General features: G+C 34.0%; 1 protein-coding gene across 1 annotated transcript in view; it reads left to right on the top strand.

Moving 5' to 3' along the window:
- Positions 1-15,535, top strand: part of LOC108751263 (GTP-binding protein Rhes) — a 25,954-nt gene that overhangs the window by 3,215 nt on the left and 7,204 nt on the right. The window contains exon 2 of the mRNA XM_018491349.1: positions 12,659-12,960. Coding sequence (XP_018346851.1) covers positions 12,824-12,960 — 137 coding nt within the window. The 5' untranslated portion in view covers positions 12,659-12,823. The remainder of the gene's footprint in view (positions 1-12,658; positions 12,961-15,535) is intronic.

Here is a 15,535-nt window from a genome sequence, read left to right on the forward strand (position 1 = left end):
ATATAATATATATATACATATAATATTTCGCTAAGGATGGCTCGAAACATCCGATTGTGTCAATCTCTTTTACAATTTATTATAAGGTAATAATATAATCATATTATAACCACAAATGTTATAGTACTAACTAATATTTGTCTATGTTCTATTATTGCACATTTTCCAGAGTTCTTTAATTTATACCTATCACTTATTTTTTTAGAATTCATTGTAGAAATGTCGGACAATGCAATCTCCTTTATTTCATAAACTAAATTAAGTATGTTTACTATTATCACATACCGAGAGAATTGTTTTACTCGATCGTGACGATTTCGACGAGATTACATTCTTCGTTGCACCCACGAAACTTACAAAATGCTTCATTTACTATAACTTATACGGTTGATAGTACGGCCTCCTGTTTAACAGACGTGACGCCCAAGTTCACTAAAGCCTCGTAAACTCGGCCTGGACTTGGGCCAAATCGAAGTGCCATAGTGCCGTCGTCGTGCATATAACTATATGCGCCCGAAACAGCTGTTAACCCGACTTGTTGCACCGTCAACAGACGTAACCATGCTGCAACTGGTGAGCTTTGCCGCTCGAACATAAGAATTTTTTTTGTGAATATAATTACAATCTATAAATATTAAGACCACAATCTTTGGGTTTAAAGTTGAGATATTGATAGCTGCGATGGATTAATCGAATACTATTTCCGACACATTATTATATTATAAATCTAAAGGAAACCAAACTAAATATATCATTCTAATCTAATTAGAATATGTAAATATTGAGACCACAATTTTCGGGTTTAAAGTCGATAGCTAAGTTAATCGAATACTATTTTCGACACATTATTATATTAAGTCTAAAGGAAATTAAATTAAATATATCAAATTTTATAACTTTCATTACATTAATGTATTAATTAAAATAAAGATGAAGTAATAAATATAAAGACATAATGGAATATATATATATATATATATATATATTCACACACACACACACGCACACACACACACACACACACGCGTCCGTTAATTACAATGACGTTGTATCTTTAGTATAATTTAATTACTTTGTTTTAATATATTGCTATTTTAATTATACAATTAAATTAAATATTAAGATAATTTTCGGAGGAAGACGTCACACTTACGCCTTTATTCTTGAGTAACTTTTTATTATTGAATTAAGTTACAAAAAATTTTTTATTTATTTTTATTCTAGAGACCTTTCTTTATATAAATTTACGAATTAAACTCTTATTTCGTATTATTGGAACTTATATTGTTGGAAAAAATTGATATGACACTGTAAAAATGGCATCTTTCTCCCCTATATACACGGTTAACTGCCACTTCCTATGGAAGAAAATACCACAAGTAATTAAATAATATGACGCAACATAAACTTGCACGTTTTACTTATTTATAGCACGCAATCAAGAGTTTAACTCATAAAAAACACATAAAAATATAATGAAATATAAATTGAGAAAATAAAAAAGAGTATTTTACTAATAAGTTGCAGGATACATTTTTATTCGTTTAAACAGCATTTCATTCATTTAAATTAATTCGAATTATATTATATAAAGTGTTCAAAATTTTAATTTATAAAATTGTTTCAATGACGGTGTCAATCACGAAAAATTATATATTTTGTACTTACTGTCATTTTCTCCTAAAGCGTGAAGGGAAGATATTATTATAACTTCTACGTAAATATAAAAATATTTCACGACATACCTTTTTGTATTTTGTCAAATCTTTTCCGACGTTGATTGACACGAACATTTTCTGTTGGAACTGTTTACTATTCGCTTGTACACAGTCAAAATGGCCAATGTGTGGATTCTACGACAAAAGCTATAAACAAAGTGGCGCCTTTCCCCTTGTTGCATTTTTCCCTGTGTCATCTTGTATGAAAAATGTAATATTTCAAAAATAAAAATTTAATTTTTCTTCTTCTCTTTTTCTTTTTTCTTCTTTTTTTTTGTACGGTTAAAATATACTTAAACACTGTCAACTAAAGAACAAAGAATAATAAATATCTCAGCAGCTGTTCGAAGAATTTATTTCTGAAGCATTAGCTAATTGACGAGTAGTATCTATAAACGCAGATGCACGTTCACTTATCGATTTGCTTTCTTAAGCGCGATATCGATTATTTTCTGTTAAAACACATTTGGCTAGAACAAAATATATCTCGGGAAAGCACGGTTATTATTTTTGAAATCCGCTCGACTTCTCGACCCAATAACCGAATTTATCGCACTCACGGGATAGAGGTCGTGGAGAAAACTCTAGCTATTTCAGGAAGTAGGCTACGCGCGAAGATAATCTGCAACGTTTGTAAATGCATTCACACGATTGCACGAGTGTCGCGTCGTGCTTTGGAACGTTGCGATTACGCCATCGGGACACAAAAGCAGCGGAGCGCTCGGCTTTAGTTTGGAGAAGAGACTCCGACGAAGCAAAGGAAACTGTTTGCGAGGGGAAAAAAAAGATGCGAGTTTCCAGTAGGCCGCGCCGTCAAATTTCTCGCGGTACATCGAGCACCGCGTCTCTGTACGATGCGCTTTTGTGCATGCTTCCGTTACATCGTTACGATCGTTACGATATACGCGAATTTTCGGTTCAAATGACAATCACTCAGCCGGACGGTATCGTTATATCCCGTTACACGTGTCGCAATAAATATCGCAGGGCGTGATACGCGATGTAACAAAATGAAAAAATATTTGTATGCTTCGCTACCATATGTACCTCCATTCTTAATTTAACGCAGTTTATTTTTCATTGTATATTGGTTATCGAATTTGCGATCGATATTTTCTCGAGGAGAATTTCTCCACTTCTTAATATACAATATCAAGTATCTTGGTACCTCGAATTAAAATTCTCAAGAAGTAGACTTGACTTGAGTTTAGATGGACAACGAAGTTTCGTTATTCAATTTCCCTTCAGAGACTTATGCTGTCAGGAAGGGCCTTTACTTTCAAGCGCGCTTATAAAACTCGGTGGCTCTGTCGATGCCACGACATTTTCGCAAAGAAAAAAAAAGGATTCATTACAAATTACACTTGTCAGTTTGCTACGAAAATTAATATCAAAAATTCTAGCGCAGGTATTGTAGAAAAATTCGACGTTTAACGAGAATCTGTGCACTAAAAGTGTTTATGACTGACGTTGTACAATATAGGTGCGAAAGCTGGAATGCAAAACGAACGTATTGATCCCGCATTGAATGTCGCGTTGATTCAATAATCGACAGTAATCACTCAGCTGAACTTTTGAACCTAATAAACCGAGAGAAAACTGTTTGTATTTATATAACTTTGCATGGTAAAATAATTATTTAGTTAGAAAGGTTAGAAGCTTCACACACAACATTTTTATAGTCATTACATCATAACGTTAGTAATAATAATAATTATATTTATAATTCTATACAGTACTTTTTACTATATTATAGAACTACACGAAAAGAATGGAAACCAAAACATGAAGAGCAATGCTGCAAGAAATTTTAATATTCTAGCAATCAGTGTGAATTTCAAACAAAATTATTTCGATGATCCAGCAAAATTATTTTTAGATCTGTGTCCAGCAAAATATTAGCTCTTTCAGCAAAATTGTTCGTATATAAATATTTCTTTCATATGTAAATATAATTATTATTACCAACATTGTAGCAGTAATAATTATAAAAATGAAATTTTTGACTATTGATTATTTTACGATGCAATTATAATCACAAATACCAAGCACTTTACGAATACAAATTTTTCGCTCAGTTTCATCTCAGTATTGATAATTGGAATTGAAAATAACAAAAGTCAAGCTGAGTGATTACAGTCGATAATCGAATCACCGACATCCAATGCGGGATCACCCTGCTCTTTTTGCATTCCATCTGTCGCATGAGTATTGTACAACATGTACGAGTGGGATACAAAAGTGTATGAATAATCGCGCGTGTATGAGGAGCGCTTGTCCAAAGTGCTGCGGGTGTGGTTGTTTACTCACGATTGTCGATCAATAGAGACAATCGTACTCTTAATTACCAGGACGTACCTAACCATCGTTTAGAATCCAGCATCAAGCTTTTCGTCGATTAGCTCGCCGCGTAAAAGCTCCCTCGCTAATTCGAGCAACGGGCTGAAAATAAACTTACGTCGTCTCGACGTCGTTTCCTCCAAAAATTGCGCTTTATTCCATGTTATATTATAATAGATATATATACCAGATATAGTCCGCACACACAAAATCTCCCGCTTGCATAAACTAGTATAGTCGCGGTGGAAATTCGCGTTTAAACGACGATCTATACAGGGTGTCCGCGCCTACCTTTCACCCACGATTTCCTTGATCTCTCTTTCTGGAAACGATCTAATGAAAATTTAATCAGACGTAATCGGATTCCAGTATCTCTTTCTACTTTAAATATCTAACGCAATTAACCTCCATTTAAATTGGTCGAAGAATAACGGCCACGGTATTCTTACCTTGCAATGATCCAGATTTTGATTTTCACTTGGGAGCTATTGGCGTCTAAATATTTTTCCAAAGCCAATATTTCGAACTCGTTTGAAATATTCCTGTGCGGAACATATGGGACATCCTATATGTATGTATATATATTATACGTGCCGATACGCGAAGTTACTTCCGGCACGTTAACCGCACAGACATTCTTCAGCCATCGCGGTTGATGTCGACGGGCGCGTCTATCTTCTGTATGACGCTCGCTCGTAAACTCGTGAATCGCTCTCAGCCTTCGCTGCTATCACAGATTGTTACTTACGCTCAAACACACGAATGTGAGAAACAGCGATAGCAACAATGCCTGCGACAATAGCGTATAGTCGCGGCTCGAACTCGCAAATGAAATAACAGTCGGCGAGAGCCCAATCAGATTACGGCGCGAGCAAGCAAAAGCACTCAGTGGTAGAAACGCTAGTGAGTAGTTAGTCGTAAGTTAAGTAACGACGCGAGACGCAAGTGGCAGAAGTATTAGGGGAAAAGAGAGGTAAAACGAGAGAAAGATGGGCAGAATTACTTTTCTACTTGGAACAGATGGAGTATCCATATCGTCTAATTATCACGAGTAATTTATTGGCGAATTGAAATCTCCAGAGATTCGTCTTTACTCAATTATCGCATGCATTAGGACAGATCTATGACAGTATTTCATAGACCGTTGACGATATTATCGCGCATTAAATGCATGAGAAATAGTATATACAGGATTTTGCTAATGTATTTAAAAATGTAATTTGATACAGGTTTAAAAATAATTTTGTTGCACCATCAAAATAATTATGTAAGACGCTTAACCCGATTGGTAGAAAAAATTTTTTCTAGCGTTGTTCATCATATCTGAGTGTTCTATGTATTATAATTATTTTGATATTTCCATACAGTTCTTTTCAGATCTGTATTCTGCTAAATTTTTTATATATTCATTTTTTGAAGTAAAATCGTTCTTTCTGTATATCTAATAAAAGAGAATTTTTAATATATGATTTTCATTTGTAAATACATTACAGAGATTAACAATATGTGGCATATGTTATTCTCAATATTATCGTATATGTGAAAATTATTGAAAAATCTGCGTTTTGTATTTATATACAAGGCAAAAACGATTTTGCTGAAGTATTTAAAAATTTTGCTAAATACAGATTTAAAAATATTTTAAATATTTTAGTAATGTTTTTTCCATGTATAAAAGGAATTTTTTCGATATACAGTTTTTACTCGTAAACATATCACAAAGGTTAACAACATCATTAAAAGTGTGAAAAATACATACGTAAATATCTAACGTAATAGCGTTTTACGTTACAAAGAAAAAAGGGGTTTGCTAAAATATTCAAAAATTTAGCTAGATACAGATTTGAAAATAATTTTGTTGGTCCATCAGAATGATTATTAAGACGATTCGTTTATCAAACTATTTGCTAGAGTGTCAAAACTTTTTACAGCAACATCATCATACTTGAGTGTCTTACTTATTATTATAATTATTTTGATAATCCAACAAAATGATTTTCAGCTTTGCATCTAGCAAAATTTTTAAGTATTTCAGTAAAATCGTTCTTTCCATATATATATATATATTATTATAATAATAACGGGAATTATATATGCATATGCGAGAGAAAACAGAAAGTAAGTACCTTGCTTTAAGCACCTAACAGTTTTTTTCAGTAAGTTATGCGACGACTCTTTTTCGCCATTTATTTTGTTTATTTAGTTTTTTTCAGATTTCAATCCAGTACATAAAATTTTCAGGAAAGAACCGGCGCTTTCCTCTTGGGGGAATGACGGCGGCTTTAACCATCTTGCCTCGCGGCTCGGGCGATATCTGAACGAACGACCTGATGGCAAAGGGGTATCAGCCCGAGATTAAATAGGGCGTAGTAATCGTTTATGCCGTAATTATATACTTGCATAATTCTAGGTTCACATAATATCACTGCTTGCGCTGCAACGAGGATTATACGTAGGAAGCCACGCGTGTGCGGCTCGGAAGTTTTTAATCTCTTGCGCGAAATCGAACGAATGAAATATGCGGTGGTGATTAACGAGTAAATTAAATATAATGATACGCTGTCATCAGCAGCGCACCGCTCTAATCGTTTATTAAACGAAATATACAGTAGCTAAGTTAAACATATACATATATATATGTCGGTACATCGTAAAATATACGAATAACACAAGTAGGCCAACATAAACGATTTATAAATGCTGGTGAACAATTGCAAACGTAAATATGCGGACAGTAAAATTTCCATGTACATTTGTCATTGTACATTGCAGCGATATATAAAACATCGTGTCATATAATCGACCGCCTCGAAACAGCGTAATAATGGCCGCACATTATCGTAAGTTTCGTTAAGCTTCGAACAACCCGCGTGAAAAACTACCTCAGGTGGAAGTTCGGTCGGTCGCTCGTTTAGAAAATATTATGCCACTGAATCGTTAAACGGATGTTTAGCTAACGTTGACAGCCAAATCCGCTTAGAGTGATTAAGCCACAGCAGCATTAAGAGGATAACGTTCTGCGATACACTTGGAACTCTGTTCGATACCGTCAAATGCATGTCCCAGTGAGGACCGGCAAGCAGCATTGTGATAATCCGATTGCCGATGTTGCTGGTACGGGCACATTACCGATATACCTTGTTGTTTGGTTGTATCAGAACCTGGTGGGTCGCTGGTGTTAAGAGATCAATGTTTCTCAAACCCTCGCGTGCCGAGAGCTTTGTCGTAGCGCGCAATCGTAAAATCAATAGCACACGCATAGCATATAGACATTTGTTGCTCATTTTTTCTCCATTGTGCCACGTCGCGATGTGAAGCGATATAGTAAACATAAAGTATACCAAGTTAATGAGTTTTGCAAATATAATGTGCTATTTGAGATGTTAGGATCTTATTACAGAGAAAAGTGTTCAGATTTGTGATTGTACAGTAAAATAATTATAGTTAAGAACTTCATTTCTGCAGTTATTTCTCTTATAATGTTAATAACCAATAATTATATTTCTAACTTTATAAAAAATATAATATTAAACGAAAAATTGATTGAAAAATGTTTAATAAGCGAAGAAGGCTATATTTGATTAAAACGGATTTATAGGATAGTGTCTAATAACATTTTTGAATTTTACGATTTAAATAAACTGCACGTTGATTATTTTTTTTATCTTGACAAAGACAACTGAGACAACGTAAAGTCTAAAATCGGGATAAGATGGTTTAAAGATGCCTTTTAGATGTCTTAGACGCATTTAAAAATGTTTTTACGTTTTCGTTGTATATGTTTAAGATGTCTTATGTCTCGTTCTTAGACGTGTATGTTGTCTGAAAAGACAAAGCCTGACAAATCATCTCGCACTTTACTTGAACTGGAAATTGGAAAATTTACAAAAGCATTATTAGGCGCCAAGATTCGCCTGATCGCTTTGATCGAATATGGCCTTCTTCGCTTATTTGTGTTAAAAAGTATATATGCCATTGACATCGAAACTGACTGTAAATTATGATTAAATTGTGGTACTTGCAATCATTTTTTTCTCTCACGGTAGACTAGTAAAGCTCTTTTTTTAATGCAACCGTTAAACAGTGAAATCTACAGCTAATAGCGTGCAGTTATCTTTTAATTTAATCTTTCCTTAGAAGTTGTAATAGAAATCTGCACGCTTATCACTTTTCGACAGACTTTTATTTGGCTAAATTTCTAAATGTCGTTGGTGCAAGTTGAAATTAGTGAGAATATGCGAGCGATGCAATGATGAGATAACCTGCCTCGAATCTGTATATCTTCGATCGGAGCAATTATTAGATGGAATAGATAAGGGATAATGATACGAGCACTAACATCTGCATTTACATAGTTCCCGCAGTTCAACGTGGTTTCTAGTCTAGTACCATCAAAGGCTGCCTATTATCATCTGCAGTATTCATAGCCATAACGTAAGCAGAACGTTATTACTTCCCTGGAGAATCGCCACTATTTTCGACAGAGGTCGAGGAATTAAAATGAAAATCAACACGATCTAAGACTGTTACTTCAACTTAGTTACATCGCGATATTCGCTCTAATATTTAGTATCACGTTAATTTGCCCTTTCACCAACAGTTTGTACTTTGGTGAAATGTAATGCTTATCTCTATTTATTAAAAGGAAAATGATAAAAATTTGTGGTAATGAAAAGTAAATTCTAGTTTAACGGGAACTAGATTCTCTTTTTGAAAATTCGCACAGGAATAGTCAGAGAAAATATAAATCTCGGTTTCTCATGTACTCGATCTAATTCTAGAAGAAAATAAAGATGTAGTAGATCTCCGAGATTAAAGTTAACCGACTTTGCTGAAACCGTTCATAAATCCTAAAAATAGTAACAGGGTCACGTTCGACTTTTATTTTGAGAGATATTTGCACGGCGAAAGGATACGCGAATGAAGGTAACAGAAAACGTCGATATCACTGAGACGTATATATCGCGAGACAGATAACACTCTATCGTCACACTTCCGCGGAAGTAAAACACGACTCTAGAAACGATTTGACGATTCATGCGAAACCTTTCTAGCGTTTTGCTTTCCGTACGTTTATAGTTTAAGTGCAACGAATAAAACGTAACCCCATTTTCCTGGCGCAGAACAGAAATAAACTATTATCGAGGTAGCAATAGTCCTCGACACTGAAACAATTGCAGTCAGTAATTGCGATCTTGCTCGGAAATTTAAGAGTTGAGCGACGCGTTAATGGCCTAAATACCGCAAATAGGAATCTGGACGGTGCTCGAGATAAAGAAACAAAACGAAGTTCTATCGGTCGGTACGATTTATATCGCTATTTGTTAAACGACAACGAAGTTGTCGATGTAGCGAAGTGATTCGTATAGTTACCGTCGTGGAACATGGCAAAGATAAAACGCGGTTTACGTTCAGTTTCATTCAAACCAAGTGTTACTACGTATTGAAGAGGCAAAAAGAGAGAGAGAGAGAGAGAGAGAGAGAGAGAGAGAGAGAGAGAGAGAGAGAAAGAAAAAAGAGACAGCGTAAAGAAAGTAATACGTGCGACGTATTTTAATGGAGTCTTTAATAATTGCGGCCCACACCCTCAACACGCGGGCATCAGGTGTCCTATTTAAATATTTATAAAGCCTCACCTCTTGCGTATCGTCTCGAAACCGAGGTACATGGAGCGGCACGCTGACTTGTCCAGAGGTAAATTTACCGAGCAACGACGACGACGAGCATCAAGCTTACTTCATATATTTTTCAGAAAAACGCGTCCACAAAGATTCTCGTTTAACGATCCATTGCAGACATTGTGGACCTTTTTTATTTATATTACATTTTCAAGAAAGTTAATTAATGTTTGATATGACATTGTAATAATTTTTATGCTTTTAATGATATTAATCGCAGAATATTTGTGAAAAATTATTTATATAAACGAGGATAGTATTTATAAGTTTAATGCACGGAAAAAATAGTTTTGCTAAAGTTTTTAAAAATTTAGCTACATATATAGATATGAAAATAATTTTCTCTTGGATTATCAAAATATAATTAGTAAGATGCAGAAAATTTTAACATTCTAGCAATCATCTTGAGCGTACTATACTGAGAAAAAATTGTTCATTTAACTGAATTCACTTAATTCTTTATTTCTTTCATTGGAGAATCTATGTATTTAAATGAAATATAATATATGTTTGACTTAAACATACAGTTTCCATCAAAAGAAATAAAGACGAACTAAATTAATTTAGTCAAATGTATAATTTTTTGTCAGTGTACATAATTATTTTGATAGTCCAACAAAATTATTTTCAGATCTATAGGAAACGAAATGGTACAATATCGAACATGGTACATTTAATTTTTTACTGCTTTTTTTTAGTATCTTCCACACAATGAGATGGTTACTAAACTCGAATCTTGAAAATTGAATTCAAATTTTATTTCGTTCAGAATTGTACTACTATTTTCGAAATTGTACTACCTTATCCTAGCTAGCTAAATCTTTAGATACATTAACAAAATTGTTCTTTTCATGTAGCATTAAAATTTTAATCTTCAGTAAATACGAAACCCTTTATTTAATTTTTGTCTCTTTTGAAGAGAAATCTTAGTTAAAACGACACAAGTAGCTTCGCTATCATTCATGAAGTAACACCGTTTCTGTCTTTCCTAATAGGTCTTCTCTAACTATCGTGCGTTAAGCAGTATTCAGAACTTGCTTCGTTGCAATCATTAGTCCTCTATTCAACGCGACCAAGTTAGAAATGCACGACGTTATGGTAAGGATATAACGCATTCTATTATTCTACCAGCTTCTGCGTTCAGATTGTGACGGCAAATATCTTAGACGGAGAATGAACTTTTTGAAGAATGCGAAGAAGAAGAATGTTATCGTTTATCCTGTGTGGAACTCGTGCTTCTTGGGTGTGAATAAAACTCTCTTGACATTGACGTTCGAGGGACATTAGTATTCAAACGAGATGTAAATTTGTATATGATGGAAATGAATCCGATGTCATTTTTCTAATTAATGTGTAAAAACTTGAGATAAATAATTTTAACTTAAAAGATAAGCAAAATCTATTTTTTTTTTAAATAATACGCATTGATTTAAGAAAAAGAATATTATTTCCATCTCACTTTATTAAAAATGGCGTAGTCTTATGATGGTTTTTATAATTGCATCCACTGCACTTGACAATGTTGACCTCTTGGAGTCTCTTTTCAATGAAAGAGTTAATTATAGTATGGCGTTTACGGTCTTTTTCTCTCGTTCTATGTTTTATTATTATACCGCCATTTAAATAAAAAAACGCGAGGCATATAGAGACAGACAAATATTTCTCAATTCAATGAATTATTCGGGAGACTTGCATGTGTTTTCCGCATGTGATGCAAGGAACGTGCAAGGATGCGCAAAGCGTTTCAAATTTATTTGAAAATATTCCTGAACGTATTTGAGGAACCTGAACCTTCCAATTCCCATGATACCTATATCCTGCAGCGCAAAGTTCTTCGCGTTTATTTAGTGTGCCTCCTTTAAGCTTTCTCGCCAATATGACAAGCATTCTCGTTAAACTTTTTAAAATATGTGGTATAAAATATGTGAATATCGATTATGTAACATTCAACGAGGACTTATCGAGGATTGCATAATTATGGATTGTATTGAAAAATATATATATACGTATGTTGATAGCACCACGCGTTTCATATTCTCTTAATCTCCGGAAAAATAAACTTTTTCCATCCATTGTTGCGAGCAACTTCCGGATGTTCTGACATCGGCACAGAAAGCAGGGGAAATTATTCAAGAGTGCTTGCACACTGAAATATGTCTGGAGCATTCGCCCCTTCTCTCTTTATATTCTCTCTCACTTTAATAAAAGTATTTTTACCGAAGTCTCCCGTCACGAATCAATTCAAGAAAATCCAATCGGGATCTGTGTTCCGTGCGTTTACGCTTGGATTTCGAATATCCCATTCTTCTTGCACTTTCTTGAATTTCTTAGGAATACGATGTCGTCTGGATATGGTTGCTTTTCTTATCTATTGGAAAAGATCAAGGAAATACTGGAGATATTGTTTGTTGAATTATGCATCCGATATACATGCAAACAATATAACAATTTGTTGTAAATTTACAAATATACTGTTTACCGACGAAATCGATGAATTTTTCGGAATTTGATGCAGTCTCGCGAGAGATACACCCCATCAAAATTCTATATAAAATATAAACGACCTGTCGCAATTTATACTGAAAACCAGGAATGCAAACAATACTAAATTCTTCTATAACTGACTCATTTTTTTTATATTACCATTAGTTTGTATTGTTATTAAAAAAAAAAACATTTGAACTTTTTTATATGCAATTTAAAAACAAAATTAGGACACCAGAGAGCAACAACTTTTATGTAGCGATAAATTACACGAAATACTAGTTATTTTCGTGTCAGACTCTATACAATATCGATTAATTACATGGGAGTGCAGAAATTTCGACATATCTACAACTTCGGAATACATTTGTCCCGAGAGTACAAAAGTGCTACGGGATTAAGAGCTAATGTCGCATTCACGGACGTGTAATTCCGCAGCTGGAGGCGTGCGGCCGACTCCTGTGCTGCGTGCAGAGGCTCTGCAGAAGCGGAAGTGCAACCGACGAGTCCGTTGAGCATCGGATCAACGCTCGCGGTCGACGAGGAGCACAAGCGGAGCCTGAGCTGGTGGATGGTCAGGGTCCCTCGGGTCCGGAGGATGGAATGCTCGCTATGCCCGTCAGCCCGAGTCCCGCCTCTACCTCGTCGCAGGAGGACGCTTGCAAACCGCCGCCGCGCAACTGCTATCGTCTCGTTATGCTCGGCAGTGCCCGGGTTGGAAAGACCGCCATTGTAGCACGGTAAACGCCCGAAATTAGCAAACCACGGCATTCCGTTTTAAAGCGAGCTTTTCCTTCTTTCATCCAAAATCAATTATCGATCTCACATCTTATTCTCGATTATTTTACACAGTTGGAAAATTTGTATTAAATTTAACATATTTCACGTGTTTCAAACGGTCCATCTAAATTTTTATATTAACTTAAAGGTGCATCCAGATTGTCGAGTAACTCACAAACTTTGAGTCAATGTCGAGCCGAGCTTCAAGCCGAACTTCAAGCCGAGTCTTAAGCTAAATCTTAAACCAAACTTTGAATACATTAGAGACGATCTTTAAGTCAAATCTCGTGAGCGTTGCAAGCATTTTTGCGATCTATATTGTGGTTTTAATTATGTGTTTTATATACGTAACGTTCACAAAGGTTTGGCTCCAAGTTCGGTTCAAGTTCAGCTTATCGAAGCTCGGCTTGAGACTCAGCTCAATAATCTAGATGCATTTTAGACCCGTATTAGACTATCAACTCTGATCGATCTGATTGCTGATTCTGACTGCTGATTCATTGTAGATTCTATGGGTCAATAATCAAGTAGGCCTGAGTCGATAGTTTGATAATGGCTTGCGGGGATACTGAAATGACAAACTCCAAAGGAATTGTCTATTTTACCGATCGAATGCAATTTACATACAGACGATTTGAACTATTTTAAGTATATAATAAAACTAAAACGTATCTATTTACATTTGAATATTATATATAAGAATGTTGAATAAAACCTTGAGTTTACAAAAGGAATAAACAAAAAAAGAATAAAGGAAAAATATCTGAGTGTACGTACTAAGGATAAAGTAGTTTCAGATCATATTTTCTATTTATTTCTCTTGTAAGCTTCAAAATCATAACAGCTCGAGGTTTTATAATATACTTATATTATTCAAATGTGGATGGATACTTTTAGTTGATTATATACTTGAGAATCATTTATATTATATGAAAAATATAGATAGTAATAGAAAACTGTAATTCACAAACTTTTTTGTTTTTATATAGTTGTTTTTTCCCATATTTTTTGCATATTTATTGCTTTCTTTTATTTTGAAAAAAGATTTTATTCTGAATGAGGAATAATGCAACAACTTTGACTTAATTTAAAAACAAATTGTGAAAACATTTTTTTCGGTAAAATTAATATTTATAATATATTAAAATAACACGTATATACTTATTTATTAAAATTTTAAAGCTATATAATTTTTATGCTATTTGTTCACTTGTTTATAAATGGTGTTATTTTAACACTAAGAAATATTAAACATTACTTTAATGTAAAATATTTAAATGACACATTATGTTAACATTTTAATTAAATTAACATTTTTGCATTAAAAATTCAACATAAAAATTTAAATGAGGACCAGTTTGAAGGTTTGATACAAATACAAAATGTTTTTACCGTGTATGTTATTTTATCATAATATTTGTAAATTTTCTCATTTTTTAAACATTATTTCTTCATATCGATTTCCCTTTAGTTACATCTCAATTAAATTACCGAAAAAATGTAAGATTTTATTTTCCATATTTTTTGCTTATTTATGATTAACTTTTATTTTAGTGCAACGTTTCCCATTAGAACTCGGCTGATTTGATACCTTCGTCCTTTTTTTAATATTCCATACGTTTCGGTTTTTTAAATTCTGTCCGTCGTGCTCCCTTTCACAGATCGATTACTAATAGTGCAAAACAATGTCATTCAATTAATCTTTGAACCGTACTGCCGGCTAGTATATACCGCATTATTGTATTTTCTATTGTTATGTAACCGCTGCTACCATGCGACACAGTATCGAAAAACTGACCGCCACGTGTTTCTGGGAACAAAGCGTAATCCTGCCGAATTGGATCGATTTGTTAAAATTGCGACCTAATCATATTTCTTTTCTCATCATCAAATAGAACCAGAGGGTTGTCGCTGTCCCGATATTACCCTTCGATTAATATGGTGGTTCTGCGAAATGTCGAAAATTTGCGGTCGGTTCGAAGTTATGTTGACTATTCTAAATTGACCGCAATTACGCGACCCCTATATATGCTAAGTGAATTTTTGTCCATATGTGCATACATAGTGATCGTTAACGAGCCTATTAAAAAAATTGAGATTGATGCTTATCTTCCACAAATACGATTCTTTAAATATTCTCGGTGCTACGATTAACTCTGTATTTACCAATTTCGTTCGTCAGGCTCGTATCTAATTAAAAAAATTCATTATATAATTAAATTTTAAAGATGCTTTTTAAACTTTTTTTTAATTAGCTACACTTAGAGAAAAAGACATAGTGTTGGTAACTATAAAAATAACAACTATACAAATTTTATGTAGACTTTTACACAGAAATGTAATACTGTACTAAATAAATTTACTATTGAAACACAGTAATTAATTATTTATTTAATACTGACGAAATGGGGTACGAGGGTCACAAATGGAGGGATCTTGCTCAGGGACGGGAACAGTGGCGGGATTTGGTATTTGCGGCAATGAGCTTTCGAGTTCCTAACGCCTAATAATAATAATAATAATAATAATAATAAT

Source organism: Trachymyrmex septentrionalis, unplaced genomic scaffold (assembly GCF_001594115.1).
Source record: "Trachymyrmex septentrionalis isolate Tsep2-gDNA-1 unplaced genomic scaffold, Tsep1.0 scaffold43, whole genome shotgun sequence".
Lineage (NCBI taxonomy): Eukaryota > Metazoa > Arthropoda > Insecta > Hymenoptera > Formicidae > Trachymyrmex > Trachymyrmex septentrionalis.